This window comes from Sapajus apella, unplaced genomic scaffold (assembly GCF_009761245.1).
Source record: "Sapajus apella isolate SASKATOON/1434 unplaced genomic scaffold, GSC_monkey_1.0 scaffold51, whole genome shotgun sequence".
NCBI lineage: Eukaryota > Metazoa > Chordata > Mammalia > Primates > Cebidae > Sapajus > Sapajus apella.
In genome coordinates, this window is record NW_022436991.1 from 8,129,396 (window position 1) to 8,150,415 (window position 21,020).

The 21,020-nt window shown below is 44.7% G+C and overlaps 1 protein-coding gene across 2 annotated transcripts; it reads right to left on the bottom strand.

Annotated features, from left to right (window-relative positions):
* Window positions 1–3,933: 3,933 nt before the first annotated feature.
* ZP2 (zona pellucida glycoprotein 2) lies at window positions 3,934–20,134 on the bottom strand. Of its 2 annotated transcripts, none has more exons than XM_032242893.1 (19): window positions 19,906–20,134; window positions 19,727–19,815; window positions 18,358–18,441; window positions 17,881–17,975; window positions 15,173–15,325; window positions 14,103–14,147; window positions 13,797–13,958; window positions 12,693–12,789; window positions 12,415–12,596; window positions 11,517–11,643; window positions 10,511–10,698; window positions 10,338–10,429; window positions 9,806–9,930; window positions 9,469–9,658; window positions 6,236–6,371; window positions 6,063–6,159; window positions 5,277–5,357; window positions 4,242–4,334; window positions 3,934–4,104 (listed from the first exon to the last, which is right to left on the bottom strand). In XM_032242893.1, the coding sequence occupies exons 1-19, from the start codon at window positions 19,965–19,967 to the stop codon at window positions 3,962–3,964; spliced, it is 2,241 nt and encodes a 746-aa protein (XP_032098784.1). In that variant the 5' UTR covers window positions 19,968–20,134; the 3' UTR covers window positions 3,934–3,961. The 2 variants fall into 2 exon arrangements, with proteins under 2 accessions (XP_032098784.1, XP_032098783.1); XM_032242892.1 differs by having other exon boundaries at window positions 13,797–13,961.
* Between the last annotated feature and the right edge of the window lie 886 nt (window positions 20,135–21,020).

Below are 21,020 nucleotides of genomic sequence, written 5' to 3' on the forward strand. Positions count from 1 at the left end.
TAGTTTTGTAGGTGGTATCTTCCTAAAGATTCTAGTTTAGCAGATGGTGTCTAGGCCAGAGGCCTGTATAATGAGGTGCACATTCTACCAGATATGTGCTTGATTACATATGCCTTGGTCTAGCACACAGATTTATTCAACCTACAGTTATTGTCCATAATGTTATGAGTTTTTATTTAGAGTTCTTAGGACAGTGCTATTATCTTGATGTTCAGATACTCCAATACTGACTGGGCAGCACATACATAAATATAATAGTAGCCAGGCATGGTGACTCATTCCTGTAATCCCAGAACTTTGGGAGGCCGAGGTGGACAGATCACAAGGTCAAGAGATCGAACCATCCTGGCCAACATGGCGAAACCCCATCTCTACTAAAAAATACCAAAATTATCTGGGCGTGGTGGTGTGCGCCTGTAGTCCCAGCTGCTTGGCAGGCTGACGAAGGAGAATTGCTGGAACCCAGGAGGTGGAGGTTGCAGTGAGCCGAGATGGCGCTACTGCACTCCAGCCTGGCAACAGAGCGAGACTGTCTCAAAAAAACAAAAAAATACAATAGTTATCTCTTTGGACTCTCACATTCTTCCAAAGTAGGTTGTACTCCCTTTTTACAGATGTGGAAGCAGGCTCAGAGACTGTTCTGTCTGCCCAAAGCCACATAGCCAGGAGATTGTAGATCCAGAACCCAAACTCAACTCTTGCTCTAGAGCCTTATGCATTCCACAGAGCTTCCTAATGCAGAACAGGGCAGGGGAAAGTAGTACATTACAGCTGGCTTCCCAGGAAACACAAGTCTGTTTTCAACTCCTGCAACCTTCACCATCAATCAGAACTGCTCAAACTATTAGAGTCCCAGAGCTCCATCATTCTACTCTTGACACCTGTATGACAGTTACAGCCCATCACTACATGATAAGGGAGATTGCAAGCACTCCAGTGTGGTTGAAGCAGCAGTCTTTTAGGATTTAAGATGAACTCTCTTCCCACACAGTTCCTGTCTGAGGAGGCTGCCTCCCCCATATATAGTAGGATGCGTACTTTCAGAAGCGAGAACATGACTTTAGTTAACTGCTCCCAGGCTACCATGGCAACAAGTGTTCATCCCGGCAGCTGCTCCACACCAGCTTGGCTTTCCACTCTTAAAGTTCTGCTTTAGCATTTTTGACAAACTCATCAGAACCAAGTCACACTGTGGGCTGCCTTGAGACCCAGGGGACCTTGATCCCAACTTGTGACTCTACACGCGTGGACCGACTTGCAGACGAGAGGCTCTAGCACTGCAATCAAGAGGCGATGACATCCTGGACAAGCTTCTCTAGAGCACAAGTTGCTCATCTGTAAAATGCACATTTTTAAGCCATGTGTTTCAACTTGTGGGTGGTGACTCGGTGTTTCAATTTCCTATTGTTGTTGTAACAAGTTAGCTTAATGGCATAAAACAATCTCATAATTCTGGAGGTCAGAAGTCTGAAGTGGTCCAGCAGAGCTGTGCTCTTTCTAGAGGCTCTATGGGAAAATATATGCTTGTTCCCCCACTGGAGGCTGCCTATGTTCCCTGTGACCCTGTATCATTCCAATTTCTGCTTCCATGGATACTTCCAATTCTGACTTCCCTGTTTTTATTTATTTTGAGATGGAGTTTCACTCTTGTTGCCCAGGCTGGAGTGCAATGGTACAATCTCAGCTCACTGCAACCTGTCTCCTGGGTTCAAGCTATTCTCCTGCCTCAGCCTCCTGTGTATCTGGGATTACAGGTGTCCACCACCATATCCAGCTAGTTTTTAGTATTTTTAGTAGAAACGGTGTTTTACCATATAGGCCAAGCTTGTCTTAAACTCCTGATCTCAGGTGATCCCCATGCCTCAGCCTCCCAAAGTGCTGGGATTAAAGGCATGAGCCACCATGCCTGGCTGACCTTCCTGTTTTATAAGGACACTTGTAATTGGGCCCACTGGGATAATCTTACCATGTCAAGACCCTTAATTATATCTGTCGAGTCCAAGTTGCCATGCGAAAGTAATATTCACAGACTCTAGGAATAGGATGTAATTCCTAGATGTGGGTCAGAAGGTAGGTGTCATTCAGCCTACCACATAGGGTCAGGAAGCCATTTAAGTGGCCATTATTTTTAATGCCATTAAAAAGCATGGTACATGAAATTTAGTTATGATGTATAATACAACTTGATAAAGTCACACAGAATTTTAAATCTAAGACTATTTCTTGCTTTATCATTAGCAGAATGCCCGATATCCTTAAAAGCAAGGTCCAAAGAAGGGTTTTGATGAGATGGTTTGAGCTTTTGACCTTATTACTCTAGAAATGCCAGACCCTCCAACAAGGTAGGAGTGGTTCTTTCCACACAGCAGAGTTGAGTCTTACCTATAAGACCTAACTAAAGGATTTAGAAAGCTACCTTTTATGTCTGTGCAGCAGAACTTTAGAACAGGTGCCAGGCACGGTGGCTCACACCTGTAAACCCAACATTTTGGGAGGCCTAGGTGGGCAGATCACCTGAAGTCAGGAATTCGAGGTCAACATGGTGAAACCCCATCTCTACTAAAAATACCAAAATTAGCCTGGCATGATAGGAGGTACCTGTAATCCCAGCTACTCGGGAGGCTAAGGCAGGAGAATCGCTTGAACCCAGGAGGCAGAAGTTGCAATCAGCCGAGATCATGCCTACAGAAAACCACGAGATGACCAGATACCAGCACAATGTTCAACCTCAAGGTTAGATATTGAAAAACCCAAGAATATGACGACTCTGAGCTGACATTTAAGTCCAGCCACTAGAAGCTTTCATCACTTTTTCTACCCCCTGCCATGTATAGATTTGAAATGTTTCCTTGCAAAAATTTTAGACTCGAGTTTTCTAGTGGAATACAAGCGAATTTCCATATATCTTGAAGGTATTGAAGAGCTGCAGTGTAAAGCAGATGCTAGTCATGTTGGTGACATAATTGTTGCTTAGAATAAGACTGGACACCCTCAGGAAGAGGGCCTCAGGAGATCAAGATCAAATGCAGGTAGTGGAAAAGTAACTGAAGGCTCAGTTTAATGGTAGAGTCTGATACTTGCAATGTTATAATTGAGCCTTAGGAAGCTGGTATTCCTTTCCCTACTAAAGATTGCATGTCTTTAGTTATGACTGTAAGTGAGAAGGTAACTAGGTCCTTTTAAGCTCAGGAAAGTCGTAAGCTTGAGTGTAACTTGAGTTAGGAATTACCTTGGAGTAGGCTCTTACATTATTTTCTTAGGAACATCTGGTTTCCCTTCCCTTAAAAAGGGGGGATGGGAGGGCCGGGCACGGTGGCTCACACCTGTAATCCCGGCACTTTGGGAGGCTGAGGTGGGTGTATCACAAGGTCAGGAGTTCAAGGCCAGCCTGGCCAACATGATGAAACCCCATCTCTATTAAAGATACAAAAAATTAGCCAGGCATGAAAGCAGAATAGTGTAATCCCAGCTCAACCTGGAAGGCTGAGGCAGGACAATTACTTTAACCTGGGAGGCAGAAGTTGCAGTGAGCCAAGATCAAGCCATTGCACTCCAGCCTGGGCAACAGGGTGAGATTCCACCTCAAAAAAAAAAAAAAAAAATAGGGGGTAGGATTTATGCTAGTGATCAAGGGTCGTTTGCTGGCTTCTTATCCTGTGCAAGTAAGAGTGTAGACTCAAGTGTATCCCCCAGAGGTGGGCTGTAGTTAAGCCCTACTGTTGCCTGGGAGCGTCAGAGGATCCATGTATTGGGGTTAGAGGATCAGAAGAAGCCAAATGACAGGAATCAATTTTACCATGAACTTCCCCTATTTGTATCTATACACAAAGCCCGCCCAGAGGACTGTGGGTAGGTAATGCCTCTACACTGAAGAACGAAAGAAACGATCCCTTGTCATCTCATCTTGATGAGAACACAGGAGGCAAGAGGCTGATTTTGACTGCTTTATTTATAAGTCCTATTAGTGATTTGACACAATCCTTTTCTTGCACAGGTAGCAGATGAAGCCTAGAGTTGCCACCACACCTGCTAAGGTGGCCACAGCAGCCACAGCTTTGGAAGCAACATCCCCAGCAGTCTTGTGCCCTTTGGTGTCCGTAACATCTACAAAGGAAGCAGACATCTGAGTCTTAAGATCAGCATTTTTAAACAAGGGTAAGTTGAAGCCTTACATAAGGCTCCCCAGAGAAGGGGATAAAACGAAGCTTATTTGGGAAGTTTGCAGCATTGAATAAACTTACCCTGTGAGCCTGCCTCCTCCCTTGTTTCACTCCTACTCTTCTCCCCACGGCTCCCACTTGCTTTTAGCAGCCTCAGATCAGATGGGCTGACACCTGGGAAGAACCCGAGAGTCTCAGACTGTTTAATACAACATTTCATGCTAGTCGATGTGATTAGCTGTCCCCTGAGGGTGTGATCCCGCAGGTTCATTAAGACTTTCTCAGGTAAAGACATGGGATAACAGGAACATAAACTAATACAGACAAGTTTGGCCATAGCCTGTTAAGATGCACATGCTCTGACCTAATCCTAGTAGAAACATATCCTGAATTTCTTGTATAGTAGTCAAAGATTTAAGAGGAATCTTTTCCTTCCACTCCCACCCAGGTGTGGTGGCTCATGCCTGTGATTCCAGCACTTTGGGAGGCCGAGGTGGGTAGATCACCTGAGGTCGGGAGTTTGAGACACACCTCGCCAATATGGTGAAACCTCATCTCTACTAAATATACAAAGACTAGCTGAGCATGGTGGTGCATGCCTGTAATCCCAGCTACTCAGGAGGCTGAGGCAGGAGAATTGCTTGAACTCAGGAGGTGAAGGTTACAGTGAGTCAAGATTGTGCCATTGAACTCTAGCCTGGACAACAGAATGAGACTCCATCTCCAAAAAAAAAAAAAAAAAAAAAGGATTCCAATATGGACTGAGGACAAAATTGGAAATAACCATAACCTATAGATATCCATGAATGAGGATCATGACTAAGGTAGAGCCATGTAGAATCCTGTATGGCTCTTTGTACAGATATAAGGTAGATAAAACAGGTTAGAGACCAAGCTCTGGATCAGTAGGTAGAAGATATGATCCCATTGGCTTTGAAGTGATTTCTCGGAGGGTACACAGACTTAATAGAAGCCTACCTCTGGGAAGGGAGACAGCCTTTTATTCTTCTATTGTTTAGACTTACCACAGGTACATGGTATATGTAAGCATGGACCTCTTGGCATAAAAAGCCAAGAACTTGAATCCAGGAAGTACTCCAGGCTTTAGGTCCATACCTCTGAATGAGTCATCCGACAACAGGAGAATGGGTCCCGGGAGACTGACTGTCATTGTCTTTGCTTCAGTGGTCCCTGTGGCTGGAGACAGACAATTGAGTTTGTGTTTGGCCTCTGGAATAGTGGTTCAATACGTGTGTCAATGGGATGCTTAGAAGCAGAAGCTCTCTGGGATATCTAGTGCATGTCTTTTGTCCTGCCTTTGCAGGAGAGGTTATGCCCTTTACTGTAAAAATGGGTTGGATTCTTGGGGTCAGGTGTGGTGGCTTGCGCCTGTAATCCCAGCACTTTGGAAGGCTGAGGTGGGTGGATCAACTGAGGTCAGGAGATTGAGACCAGCTTGGCCAACATGGAGAAACCTCAACTCTACTAAAAATACAAAATTATCCAGGCATGGTGGCATGTGCCTATAATCCCTGCTACTCAGGAGGCCGAGGCAGGAGAATCGCTTGAACTCAGGAGGCGGAGGTTGTGGCAAGTCAAGATGACACCATTGTACTCCAGCCTGGGCAACAAGAGTGAAACTCAGTCTTAAAAAAAAAAAAAAAAAAAAAAAAGATTGATTCTTAAAGAACTTGTCTATAGAACTAGACAAGAACCTATTCATCTTAGACCCATCACATGAGTAAGGTAGAGTGGGCCAAGAAGTTTTGACTGAGACAACAAGAGCTCTTGGCACTAAGTAAAGAATTAGTCATACTTGTCCTTAAGATCATCTATTCCGAAAAGTTGATACTTACTTTGCTTTGAATTAGAATCACAGAAACAGGGATGTGAAGTTTTTACCTCGCTTGTGCCTAGATGACACAGGGCAGGTCACAGAACACAGAGGGGAGTCAGGAGACAGTCGATTGCAGATTAAGACACTGCAGTGGAAGTAGACCTGGAGACAGAAGAGCATGAAGTGGAATCCATGCACTAACATTTAACCTGTCCCTGATGACTTCTGAATCACTTACCAGGCTAGAGAGCATGTGGGCTTCTGATACAAAGGCAAAAGCCTTCACGTCAAACCTCTGATAGTGATCAGGATGGGTCACGGAGGAGCCGACTGGATGGAAGGTAGTCAGGTAGTTGTCCAGGTTGTATGCACAGCTAGGAGGTATACACCAGGAAGTCACATGCATCCTGGAGTCAAATTCAACATCTGCCCAGATTTAGTCACATGTCATGTCTTCAGGACTGTTACCATATTTGCCTTCTACCAGCACCTTTGTTTTATTCAGCATTTCATACCTGACCTATAATACCTATGAAGTTGTAAGTTATATATGCTAGTTATATTTTAACTCTTTAGCAGTACCCATTTTCCAACTAAAGGATAAGCACAAGTTATATCATTTCAGGAGACACTACTGGCTTCTTTCCAAATATGACTATTCTATTAAAAAGAATGAGATCCAGTTATTTCCAACAATATGGTGGAACTAGAGATTATGTTAAGTGAAATGAGCCAGGCACAGAAAGAAAAGCATCACATGTTCACTTATTTGTGGGAGCTAAGAACTGAAACAATTGAACTTATGGACAGAGAATAGAAGGATGATTACCAGAGGCTAGAAATGGTAGAGAGGCCCTGGGGGGTGATGGAGAGATGGTTAATGGGTACAAAGCAAAATAGAATAAGATATTATTTGATAGTACAGTTGGGCAACTATAGTCAATAATAAATTATAATCTAGGCACGGTGGCTCACACCTGTAATCCTAGCACTTGAGAGGCCAACGTGGGTGGATCACCTGAGGTCAGGAGTTTGAGACAAGCCTGGCCAACATGGTGAAACCTCATTGCTATTAAATATACAAAAATTGGTTGGGCATGGTGGCAGTCGCCTGTAATCACACCTACTCAGGAGGCTGAGGGAGGAGAATCATTCCAACCCAGGAGGTGGAGGTTACAGTGAGCCGAGATTGCACCATTGCACTCCAACTGGGGCGGCAAGAGCAAAACTCCATCTAAAAAAAAAAAATCATATATATATGTGTGTATGTATGTATGTATTTTTAAATGACTAAGTGTGATTGGGTGGCATATAACTCAAATGATGAATGAGGGGATGAATACTCAGTTTTCTATGATGTGCTTATTTCATACTGCATGCCTGTTTCAAAACATCTTACAAACTCCATAAGAATGTACCCACGGAGAAGAAATATGATTGTATCTCAGGCAGTGCATGTTGGTGACAAGTAGTTTTATGTTTTATAGTTTTATGTGCCAGCAGGTGAATGATGCTATAAAGAACATAGCAAGTTAGGTAGTAAATATAATAACCTAGGAAAGAAGAGATAAACCAGGGCGAAGGGAAAGTAGGGTCATCCCCATGGATAAGGGGGAACACTGTCTTCAGTGAGGTACAGGAGTCAGCTGTGTGGATGCACTGGCCACTCACAGTCCCGAGGCTGGAGTATACCCGAAGTTAAGAGCTTAGCAACTGAGGCGGGGCACGGTGGCTCATGCCTGTAATCCCAGCACTTTGGGAGGCTTAGGTGGGTGGATCATGAGGTCAGGACTTCAAGACCAACCTGGCCAAGATGGTGAAACCCCATCTCTACTAAAAATATGAAAAAATTAGCCAGGCATGGTGGCAGGAGCCTGTAATCTCAGCTACTCAGGAGGCTGAGGCAGAGAGTTGCTTGCAGGGTTGCAGAGGTTGCAGTGAGCTCAGACCGTGCCACTGCACTCCAGCCTGGCAACAGAGTGAGGCTGTCTCAAAAAAATAAGTAAACAAAAATTAGACAACTGTGGTGGCATGTGCCTGTAATCACAGCTACTCAGGAGGCTGAGGCATAAGGATCACTTGAACCTGGGAGATAGAGGCTGCAGTGAGCTGAGATTGTGCCACAGCACTCCAGCCTGGGTGACACAGTGAGACATCATCTCAAAAAAAAAAAAAAAAAAAAAAAAAAAAAAAAAAAAAAAAAAAGATAAAGCTTAGCAACTGAGCTACCACAGCTTCAAGAAAGCAAAGGTGCAGTTCTAGCTAAGTGCAGACTATTCCTCCATAAGAATGAGTGAGATCCAGTATGATAGAACCTGGCAGCAGAGCAATGAGGATGAACACTTATATGTACAAGTGTGTGGCTACAACCTCAGAGCCTCATAGGGTTCAGATTCTAGAGTCAGATGGGTATTTCTAATCCAAGCTCCATTGCTTAGGTATTGTTTTGGGCTGGTTATTTAGGCAGCAGGCTCGGGGTTTCTTCATGAAGTAATATGACTAGTACAACTAGTAGATATGGAATACATGGCACTGGGCCTGGCACATGGTGGTTGTTCAACAGATGGATAGAGACTAGAGATCAGTCTTTTCAGACAATGAATCTGTATTAGAGCTAGACTTTCTGGGGCTGGGGAAGATCTCATTTCTTTTTTTTTTTTTTTTTTTGTTCGTTTTTTTTTTTTTTTTTGAGACGGAGTTTCGCTCTTGTTACCCAGACTGGAGTGCAATGGCGCAATCTCGGCTCACCGCAATCTCCGCCTCCTGGGTTCAGGCAATTCTTCTGCCTCAGCCTCCTGAGAAGCTGGGATTACAGGCACGCGCCACCATGCCCAGCTAATGTTTTGTAGTTTTAGTAGAGATGGGGTTTCACCATGTTGACCAGGATGGTCTTGATCTCTTGACCTCGTGATCCACCCGCCTCGGCCTCCCAAAGTGCTGGGATTACAGGCATGAGCCACCGCACCCAGCCGGAAGATCTCATTTCTTAAGATTCAAAGGTGATTGGAAGGCAGCACATGGCCAAGCATGGTGGCTCACACCTGTAATCCCAGCACTTTGAGAAGCTGAGGTGGGTGGATCACCTGAGGTTTGGAGTTCAAGACCAGCCTGGCAAATGTGGCAAAACGCTGTCTCTACAAAGAATCCAAAAGTTAGCTGGGTTTGGTGGCACACCCCTATGATCCCAGCTACCCAGGAGGCTGAGGTAGAAGAATTGCTTGAACCCAGGAGGCAGAGGCTATAGTGAACCAAGATCATACCACTGCCCTCCTGCCTGGGTGACAGGCTGAGACCCCATCTCAGAAAAACAAAAAAAACCCAGAAGGCAACACAAGTCCTGATTAGAAAACAAGGACTACATCAGGGTCTCACATGACTGAATGCCCTTCTGAAGCCCAAGAGGGCTTATTCCCATCACTGGCAAGTTCAGATGGATTAGCAGGGCAACTCGGTAGTACAGGGAGCACCTACCCATCCACGACAATGTTCCACTTGGGGAGAGATTCTGGATCCATGGTGGACGTTGCCCAGCAGTCATCTAAGACCAGCTTGATGTTGGGGTCATCCCTGTTTAGGACTCTCACTTCCATGTAAATTGGTTGGCGAAGAAATCTCACTAGAGGGTACTCATTGTTCTCATAAGGCTGTTCGTAGGAATTACCTGAAATTGAATGGTATTCAAGTAGTTGACGGTTGCAACACATATTCACAGGTCACCACTGCTCTGTTAGTCTGGTAGTATCAGGAAGTTCATTTTAGGGAGGAGTTCAAGAATATTTAAGTGATTTCACAGACTGCAGTCTCTTACCTGGGTAGCTTTGCAGGATTAAGGTAAATGGACCTGACCTCACTGAGGCCCCTGGAGGAGTAAGACTTTCAACATTGATGTTTAGTGGCATGTCATTCCTGCTGTAAGAACACTTCACTGTCATTCTGTAAGAGTTTGGAGGAGGTAGGGTACAGAGAATTTTAGGTTAAAAAATTGCTTGAGTTAGGGCCAAGTACAGTGGCTCACGCCTGTAATCCCAGCACTTTGGGAGGCTGAGGCAGGTGGATCACAAGGTCAAGAGATCGAGATCAGCCTGACCAACATGATGAAACCATGGCTCTACTAAAAATATAAAAATTAGCTAGGCATGGTGGTACACGCCTGCAGTCCCAGCTACTGGGGAGGTGGAGGCAGGAGAATCGCTTGAACCCAGGAGGCAGAGGTTGTAGTGAGCCGAGATCACACCACTATACTCCACCTTGGTGACAGAGCTAGATTCTCTCTCTTAAAAAAAAAAAAATTGCTTGAGTTTAAACTAGAGCTTAAGAATCAAATAGCAATTGTATCCCACCTGAACTCACTGTCTCTAGATATTTTGCTTGGAGGAAGATCCATCCAGTGAGCATGTATTTCATTTTCATAGATGACTTTATCATCTTCAAACTTAAATGTCAGAGAAAGTGGATTAACAGCCAGTTATGTCAAAGATGAGTCTTAACCTCATACCATCTGGCCAGTACTAACCTTATATCTTGTTCCACATCCATTCAGGGGTATGTGGAACCGTATCAGCCACTGGGACTGAGCCTCGAAGACAGGCTGGCAGGATGAGTTTCCCACCCTCAGAGTACCCAGGTCGAGGGCTGGTTGTGTTTGGTGGCTGTAAACCTCAAAGTCCATAAACCCATCCTGGGTGCACTGCTCCCCTGTAACTAGACAGCAGTGAAGGTTTAGAGAGAACAAGGTTGTCTGCCATTACACTGTCTTCTCCCAACCTGATGTGTTACAAGGGAGAGATTCTATCTTAGCAGGAGGCTTCAGAATCTTAAAGTCTTTGTGAGGACACCTTGATCAGCAGCTTGAATTACAAGGGGAGCTGAAGTTAACTGCTCTGTATAAGAGTAGAACTTTTCATCCAAAGGAGGGACCAGGAAATGTAGGAAGAAGTGCTACATAAGACCAGTGAGAATCCTGATGAAGGGCAGAAGTGACTTAAGATTAAACTTAACGTGTTTTTAAGTACAGCACCTATGTTATTGCATCCTTTCTTTGTATACTCACAAATCCTGAGTAGTTTGGGGACAAACTGAAGCAGGAACTTATTTTCCCTATGTGGCTTGACCTGTGCAGATCAGATTAAACAGAAGCACAGGGTGGAGGCAATGCTCAACTAGAGATACTCACTCTATTCCTTTAAGAATTTGCAGGAGTTTGGGGAGGAAGAAACTTAAACTTTTAATCCTAATTAGATATTTGAACATTCTTACCTAGATGGTAGGCTCAGGCTCCTAAGCCAAAATATCTAAACTGCTTAACCATGGAGCAGCTACCATGAGATCTACCTATGTAAAGATCTTAAAATCTTACAGTTAGGACCCCATCAAAGCAGTTAGACTGTTTCTAATCTGTCTACTCTTTAGTTTCTTCAATCTGTAAGCAATACATCCGAATGTGACCTTCTATACATTTTCCTACAAAAAGAACTAAGGGAGAGAAAAGGTGGAACATGGTTTTAATAAAAGGCCTTTACCTATGGAAACTGGTGACTCGCAGAGACACTCAGGATAGATCACCATGGATACCGTCTCCAGCGGGAGGAGAAAGGTCAGCTTGAGTGAAGCTAAGTAGAACTGATGGAATAGGCATTTTTCAGACAACTGAAATGAGAAAAGAATGTCAATTAGCAGCCATAGCCTGTTGGGGCCTGGAACCATCACAGGGGGCAGGAAGGAAGTCCACTGAATACTTGCAGGACACATTCCAGACTTATCTGGCTTCCCTTTAAACCAAAACAAGAGATACCCTATCACTTCCTCAGATCTGGATGCATCCCCAGGCAGGAGATTTATTGCTTTAAACTCATGCCCTGGAGTACCCAGCACTGTACTCTTTGTACTAGGCACTAAAGCTTGAATTAACAGATCAAATTCCAAACAATAGTGGAATCCTCTGCCAAGCCAGGTCTGAGTCAAAAGGACTCTACAGATGTTATAAAATGCTATTGCATAACATGTACCCCCAACCTAAGGTTATTCTCTGGTTTCCCTGGCAGTTCTAGTGAAGACTAACTTCAACAGTGACAGTATGGGACCCTTTTGTTTAGATTAAGGTGTCCTGTTCATTGACCAGGACAGGTTCGCCATTAGGTATTTGACAGGTAGTTGTTACTGCTCAGTTGGGGGCTTAGACAATTTTAAGACTTAAACGATTTTTCATGACAGAGGTTAAAGAGGTTTCGTGTTAGAGAATGAACTTCAGTTACTTGATATTTCACTTATACAAGATGATCAAATGAGGCCTTCTGGAGTCTGAATCTGTTATGTTGGTAATTAGTTTATGGGCAAGTTATCAGCTGTATCAGGACTACCCACAACAGCGTACTTCAAGTCAGGACTCTGTGGAGTTCAGTGGTTGATAATTGAACATACTTTCGTTTTGAGCAGAGTTTTGCTGAAATGCAATTTTGTGCCATCTGTTGCTTCTAGATCAATTCCACTGTCATACAACTGGCTCACTTCAATGTTCTGGTTTCCAAAGCTCACAGACTTAAGCTTCCCAGGAAACTCTGGTATGGTGACAGTCATGTGTGTGGCATTGCAGGTCACAGGATCTGGAAGGAATGACAGCAAAATGCCAATTGCCAGCCTTGATTAAGCTTCTACGACAATGTCTCCCACACTGAAGTGGCAGCTATCTGGGACCTTACCTGGTGCACAAATAGCTCGTGAAGAGAAGATCACCTTCTGCCCAGGAGCTATAAATGTAAGCTTCAGAGACACCATGTAGAGATGACTGTTACCTTGCTAGGGAGATAAATAACAGTGAACTTCAAAAAAAATTGGTAACTTGAGTCTCTAACCAGTAAGCATCATTTTGGCAAGCATCTATTCAAGTACTGATCACTACCTGGACACAAGTAGGATTTAGGTGTTTGTCCAATGACTGTTCTGGAGGTATACTAGTTTTAATCCTTGTTCTAACATCTGGAAGAGTGCTGTCTAGATCACCTGTAGCCAGTCACTTCTGGGCAGCTAAGATTTGTCCTTACTCCATGACTATTTTAAAGTATCAGCAGCCAGGCAATGTTTTTAAGCCTCAATCCATTTGTGTTCTTAATGGAAAATAGGACTATTCTTGAAGTGGTTGATGTTTGAGCCCTTATGTGTCAGGATCTGTCCGAGGTACTTTAACAGATGAATTTATTTAGTATAGTATTCAGACTATTGGCCTGGAAAGCACCAATACTTGCTATAAAAGATAGGACAACAATAACCCAAACAGAGCCTGTTAACCCATAAAGCTTTTAGGAATATGCCTGTTCTATGTTGTTCTATAGATTTAAGACTATGAAAAAGAGACCAGACTGAGGTAAGGATCATGTCTATTTTTTTGAAAAAGAGTCTTACTCTGTTGCCTAGGCTGGAGTACAGTGGCACCATCTTGGCTCACTGCCACCTCCACCTCACAGGTTCAAACGATTCTCTAACCTCGGCCTCCCGAGTAGCTGGGATTATAGGTATGCACCACCTCACCCAGCTAATTTTTTTGTATTTTTAGTAGAAACAGGGTTTCACTATGTTGACGAGGCTGGTCTCAAACTCCTGACCTCAAGTGATCTGCCCACCTCAGCCCTTCCAAAGTGCTGGGATTACAGGCATGAATACCCAGGAAAGTGTTTGGTACTTAATAGGCATTAAAATGCTTGAATGGGTTGTATTGTAAGTTAATGTGAAGACATGATTGAGATCATGCTTGAATTTAGGAATACTGGCCTAGGCTTTGGTTGTACAAAGAAAGACTCCACACCTACCATATAGTGAGTCACTCCAGTGGCATTGAATGGCACGTAGAAGGTCATCCTGTTGTTGTCAAATAGGAGATTGAAGCCTTCCATCATAGCTTCCGACAGGGTCAGAGTTTTGGCTTTTGCACCATCACCAACCTCAATGCTCCATCCCATCTGAACTTCTGTCTGCTGAAGTCAAAAGCTTTGTTTAGGGTGCTGGTGCTCACTTAACCAAGTCTCTAGTAGTCTAATGATTGATCAGGTTAAAGGTAATATCACCTTTAACAGAACTAAAGGTTATGGTCTGATTTTTAAAATTTGCTTTCATACCTGAGTGGCATCAGCCAAACCAGAGAAGATCCGTGGCAAGGAAAACTGAAAGAGAATTGTGATGTAAGACTTTGATTTGGAGGTGGATGTTTCTGAATTCATGTCACCTGTCAGAGAAATTGCTGTGTAGTTATCACACCAAGAAGCCTGGTTGTGGGATGCAGTGGAAAAAGCACATGAATCCTGACTGAGCCCGTAGATGTCATTCTGATCCCAAGAGGCAGTTGGAAGATCTAAGCTCCTTTCCAGCTCTAAGCTGGGACGCGTTTTTTCTGAGACAGTTTTGCACTTGCCACCCAGGCTGCGGTGCAATGGTGCAATCTCAGCTCACTGCAACCGCCGCCTCCTGGGTTCAAGCAATTCTCCTGCCTCAGCCTCCCAAGTAGCTGGGATTATAGGCATGTATCACCACACCCAGCTAATTTTTTGTATTTAGCAGAGACAGGTTGGGCTGGTCTTGAACTCCTGACCTCAGGTGATCCACCTGCCTCAGCCTACCAAAGTGCTGAGATTACTACGTGAGCCACTGCCCCTGGCTGGAACACAGTTCTTAAACATTCACCCTTTCACCTGTGTCCACGGAAATCAGGTACTATGTAAAGCCATGCAGTTCTATCATTATTATGGTGTTGCTTTTATGTCAGTGTTATTTTTTGTTGTCCATTGTTGACATTAGCCATGTTAGACTATAAATCCCTGAAGATGCGACTGGGCTGTTTTGTTCGCTTATTGCATCTTAGCCTCTGGGGTAGGACCTGGAACATGACACACATTCCATTTGTCAGATGATTAGTGTGAGTATAACTACCAATAAAACCCTTTCTATTCCCATGTGCCAAGTATCATGTATACACTCAGCCAATTCTTAGAGCCACCCTATGAGTTAACATGATTGTTCTATCATTTTGGACTTGGAAACAAGGCCTCAGGGTGGTTAAACCATCATCACACAGAAAATCGGCAAGTACAGGATTAAATCCTGGTCCAATTTCTAAGCCCAGCCCTGGTTAGAACATCACATTTCCCCTGCAATTGCCGTATACTTCAAGTAGTCAGCCCATTTCACTCACAGACATTGAATCCTTTTTGCAGGTTGTAGCTGCTGAAAGCCCTTGGGTCTCTTCTACCTGCATAGCTGGACAGAAGAACTGGTACATGACAGCTCTGTGTCTTACAGCAGCACCGTCATTCATGAACTTGAGGGTCATCTGGTGTCCACCATGCTGTGTACCAATAGCATAATGGGAACAGAGTAAGTGCTGGTACCTCCATGGGATTCTAGAATACCATCTGACCCACCTGAGTGGCAAAACCCTTAAAGTTGCCAATACTACAAGTACTGGAAGGCACTTCATTCCTCTACCAGGAGATTAGCTAGCCCACTGCAATTTGTTAGTGAAGACTCATGCTGATAGGCCAGTTTTAGCATCAGGAAATGGAGTTCCGTTTCTTTTTCTCTTGTGTCTACCCTATGTCTCAATACCATGGTCCTGGCTGAATGGAGTTGATATAGGGCTTCTACCCAGGTTATGTGAATACTTATTAAGCACTTAAGTAGCTGCAATTGTGCTGGCTAGAGCTACCTTTGCTATTACCCCTGACCTTAGGAAACTCAGTATAAAGGCAGGATCAGCCAACCTTTTTCCATTATATATTAGCAACTCTTTCAGACTCTGTGGGCCACATTAAGTACATAACGTATTTCCTTAAGAGAACTTAAAAAGATAAAGTTTTTAAGTTTATGCTCTGTGGGCATGGTGGCTCATGCCTGTAACCCCAGCACTTTGGGAGGCCAAGGCAGGTGGATTGCTTGAGCTCAGAAGTTCAAGGTTAGCCTGGGCAGCATAGGAAGACCCTATTTCTACCAAAAAAAAAAAAATACAAGTTAACTGGGAATGGTGGTGTGTGCCTGTGGTCCCAGCCCCCGGGGAGGCTGAGGTGGTACTGAGCCATAGGGTAGGGGATTGTTTGAGCCCAGGAGGTGGGAGTCGCAGTGAGCTGAGATCACACTACTGCACTTCAGCCTGGGCAACAGAGTGAGACCCCATCTCAAGATTAACATGAAACCTGTTCTTAGTTTGAAGACAAACAAAAAGCAGCCATGGAACTAGGCACAGTGGCCCATGTCTATAATCCCAGTGCTTTGGGAGGCTGAGGTGGGATGATCCCTTGAGGCCAGAAGTTTGAGGCCAGCCTGGACAACATGGTGAGACCCCCATCTCTACAAGACAAAGATTAGATGAGCATAGTATTGCATGCCTGTAGCCGCAGCTAGTTGGAAGCCTGAGGCGGGAAAATCCATTGAGCCTAGCAGTTCCAGGCTGCAGTCAGCCACGATTGCAGCAACTGCTTTTCCAGCCTGAGCTACAAAGTAAGCCTATCTCAGAAAGAGGCCATGGACTGGATTTGGCCATCCACAGGTTACGGTTGGCAGTCCCTGGGTCTAAGAATGCAACTCTACGCCCTCTATGGTTAAGAAGGTCTGTTTTAGAAAGAAATGACTGGATTTTTCATGAAGGACATATGATTACTTCATTGGTTGATCATAGAGGGCCTTAGTGGACCATATGACTTACAGTTCAAGCCTGTTTACAGAGTAGCATCTAAAAATGTATCTGCACAAAGTTTATACAGCTGACTACTTGTACCGGAATCAGATGGTGTAGACTGTTAGGCATGCAGATTCCCAGAACTCACCCAGGCCTATGTCCCAGCTAGTCAATTACATCCAAACTTTCCAAACTACAACTTGCTAGCTTCTGCTTAGACAGGTTGCTTTTATTGCTCCTAATATTCCTAATTGGGCAAAACTGTTGCTTGGCAATAGAAAAACCCTTACTGCTTAGCTGCTGTTTGCCTTTTAACACCTGTTTCTATAACGGTAGTGTTTTCTATCTGCTAGCACCAAAATAGCCTTCCATCTCACGTGAGGGTTTACAGATCAAAATAGCTAATGTTTCAGCATTTGTTGTATCCAGGTTTGGAACCAGATCTTAATCTCTAGAACATCAGTGTCTTTAGTTACCCCACGGAGCAGGTACCATGACTCTCATCTTCTAATGGGCAGAGGCTTGAAAGGGCTAGATAACTTGCTGGAAATTACTCCCAAGTAGTGGTGGAGCCGGGGCTCAAGGGCTCAAGTACTGGAAGAGCAGGGTTTCTGATCCTCAACACTGATATCTCAGGCCTGGTAATTCGATTATGATGAAGCATCTTGGGTATTGTTGGTTGTCTGCCAGCATCCTTGGCTTGTACCCACTAGATGCCAGTAGCAACTCTTCTACTCCCAGTTGTGATAGCCAGTGATGTTTCTAGATGTTGCCAAATGTCCTCTGGACAGATTTTTTTTAATGGAGTTTCGCTCTTGCTGCCCAGGCTGGATTGTAATCTTGGCTCACTGCAACTTCCACCTCCAAGGTTTAAGTCATTCTGTCTTGGCCTCTCAGGTAGCTGGGATTACAGGTGGCTACCACCACATCCAGCTCATTTTTTGTATTTTTACTAGTGATGAGGTTTCACCATGTTGGCCAGGGTGGTCTTGAACTCCTGACCTCAGCTGATCCACCCGCCTTGGCCTCCCAAAGTGCTGAGATTACAGGTGTGAGGCCCCATGCCAAGCTTGGACAGATAATAGAAAAAAAGAGCCAGACACAAGACACCACCCCCTTGGTCGAGAGCCACTGCTTTACTCCAAAGCACAAGTTCTTAGCCAAGTTTACGACCAGTAACTATAGGTTACTATGTACTTCCCCAAGTACTGCCCAAAGCAACTACTTACCACTCTTCTGGTACAGTTATCATAGGTAGCCCTCATGGTGAGCTTTTCTGGGTCCAGGAGGTAAGGGCAGTTTGGCATGTCAAGACCAAAGGGATCTGCCAAAGCCAGAGCAGGTTAGACAGGAGGGCTGAGTACATTTCAGCGACAGTCCAAAGCTGCAGAATCAAGACTACTAGTCCATTTCTAAGGCATTTCAGTCCCTTCACTTCTGCCCCAACTCGATGATAGGACTTTAGCTTTGGGATACTAGGACTTGCAACCAGCAGTTTCCCCAGAGATGCTGATGTAAGACACACTTTCAAAGAAGACAGGTCTTCCATGCTGGGTGGCCTCATGCAAATCAGGTACCCCATGGCATCATGGGAGTTGGATGCCATTGCTGCAGGAGTTTGGGTACTTTGCTCCCCAAACAGGATTGGCCCAAGCCAAAAGCTCCCTGCTAATCAGGACTGTGATGAGATAACACACATTACCTACCCACCACAGATGCATGCCATTTCTTGGTGCCAGGACTGCTCCAGAACTCCACTGTTATTCCACTTTCATCGCAAATGACAGTGCCTAGAGAGCAAAGGAAGCATTCTGGGGCTTTGAGCCATAAAAGATGCAACTCCTACAAAAATGTATAGACTCCTCTTGGATGGGAAGGATGCCAGATGAGAGAGGCAAGGATTGTCCCCTACCCTAAGAGAGCTCACAAACAAGCAAAACAATGACAATGTAATATGCCAAGAATTGTAAGGAAAGTATCAGGCACTGAGGCTTTCTGAAGGAGCCAGGTCAACACCTTGATGGTGGAGATGGCGGAAGCAGGTCCGAAAAACTGACAAAAGCTTTGTCAATAGCTTTTGCAAATTGAAGTTAAAAGAAGCCAGCTGGGCGCAGTGGCTCATTCCTGTAATCCCAGCATTTTGGGAGGCTGAGGCGGGCGGATCACGGGGTCAGGAGATCCTGGCTAACACGGTGAAACCTCATCTCTACTAAAAATACAAAAAAGCAGCCAGGCATGGTGGTACAAACCTGCAATCCCAGCTACTCCGGAAGCTGAGATAGGAGAATCTCATGAACCTGGGAGGCGGAGGTTGCAGTGAGCCAAGATTGTGCCACTGCGCTACTCCAGCCTGGGCAACACAGCGAGACTCCATCTCAAAAAAAAAAAAAAAAAATCCTGGATAAGTCTGAGAATGCACTTTTTATTTTTATTTTTTTTAAGATGGAGTCTGTCACCCAAGCTGGAGTGCAATGTTGCAATCTCAGCTCACTGCAGCCTCGCCTCCCAGGTTCAAGCAATTCCCTGGTCTTGGCCTCTCAAGTAGCTGGAGTTACAGGTGCCCACCACTACGCCTGGCTAATGTTTGTATTTTTAGTAGAGACAGGGTTTCACCACATTGGCCAGGCTGGTCTCGAACTCCTGATCTCAGGTGATCCACCTGCTTCGGCCTCCTAAAGTTCTGGGATTACAGAGCTACTCACTTGACATTCACTTGAGCCAGAGGTTGCAGAGTGTCAGATAAGGGGCAAGACTTGGTCTTAAAAAATTTTTTTTTGGAAGAATTGCTGCTCCTAAAGATGAGGGCTTAGTGTTGTGGCTTGCTGTTCTGTGGATACCATAAAGCTTGAGGCAGTGAGGGACTAGAAGGCAGTGCAGGTGTTTTTTTGAATTCTTTCATTTAGCAGGGATAGTAAGTCTACAGATTAGCAGAGAAATAATCCAGTAACCTAACCAAGGTAAAAAAGGAGTGAATGGAGGTTGTCTGAGCCAGGCTTGTGTTTCTTGGCCGGCTAGGCCCTCCAGCTGCAACCTGTTTTCTCTGCTAAGAGGACTTCCCTCACCCAAGTGTCATACCTGGAAAGGCAGGATTTACCAACTGAGAAACACCTATTGAGTTCACTGAAGTCACAAGGGTGAAGAAAAGAGAAATCGACCTGTAAGTGCTGGAAAAAGACAGGGGGATAGTTAAGGAAGAATGGACTTCAACAAACAAAGGTATCCTACCCCCTCCCTCCGCTTCCAGAATTACTCACCTCCAGCCTGCACTGAACCAGCCTGGGGGACTCCAAGAGTATCCTCTCTGCTTGGACGCCATAGCAGAAGGCACTAGCAGATCAACCAGGCAGAGGGTGGGCTGCTCTGTGTCTTTATATCAGGAAGCCAGTACCATCCACACCCACTCCCCATTGGGGGCACCTGAATCTTCTCCCATTCTCCCAGCTGAAAAGAAAGGACTGGAGAAGGAAGTGGCCTCTGATTCCTGACAGCTTGCACTGGATGTTCGGCCAGCTGCCCCTGTGGGCCAGGCATGAAATCAGAGTTCCCTGCAATCAGCTCCAGGTGAGTGAACTGGTGTTTTCCCTATACCTTTGGGGGAAAATTAGGATCTTTTGAGCAAATGATTTACAACTGAAATGTAGAGTGAAAGAAAATCATGGGCTTTATTGAGGGAAAAAAACATGTCTTGTTCACACAATTAAGCTTCTTTTTTGAGACACAGTTTTACCCTGTCACCCAGGCTAAAGTGTACTAGTGCAATCTCAGCTCACTGCAACCTCCACCTCCTGGGTTCAAGCAATTCTCCTACCTCAGCCTCCTGAGTACTGGAATTACAGGTACGCACCACCACGCTTGGCTAATTTTTGTATTTTTAGTAGAGACAGGGGTTTCACCATGCTGGTCAGGCTGGTCTCAAACTCCTTACCTAGGTGATCCACCCACCTCAGCCTCCCAAAGTGTTGGGACTGTAGGCGTGAGCTGTTGCGCCTAACCTAAAACCTTTAAGTAACATCTAGTCTCCTGGCTACTGCAGAAGTCACCCTGATAATACAGATGAAGTGTCTTTAAAATAATTAATGAAGCTGTATTCGCCCCCAAGTATAAAAGCTTAAGCTTACCACAAAAAATACAGGCAATTACAGAAAGATACAAAGAAAAGGCCAAAGTCACTCATAATAGTGCCACTGCTAATATTTAGGTGGGTCACTTTACGGATGTGTTTCTACAAACACCACACACAATTAAAAAAAAAAACTGGAGGAAAGTTTTTGCTTTGTTTTGAGAGAGTCTCCTTCTATTGCCCAGGCTGGAGGGCAGTGGCGCAATCTTGGTTCACTGTAACCTCTGCCTCCCAGGCTCGAGTGATTCT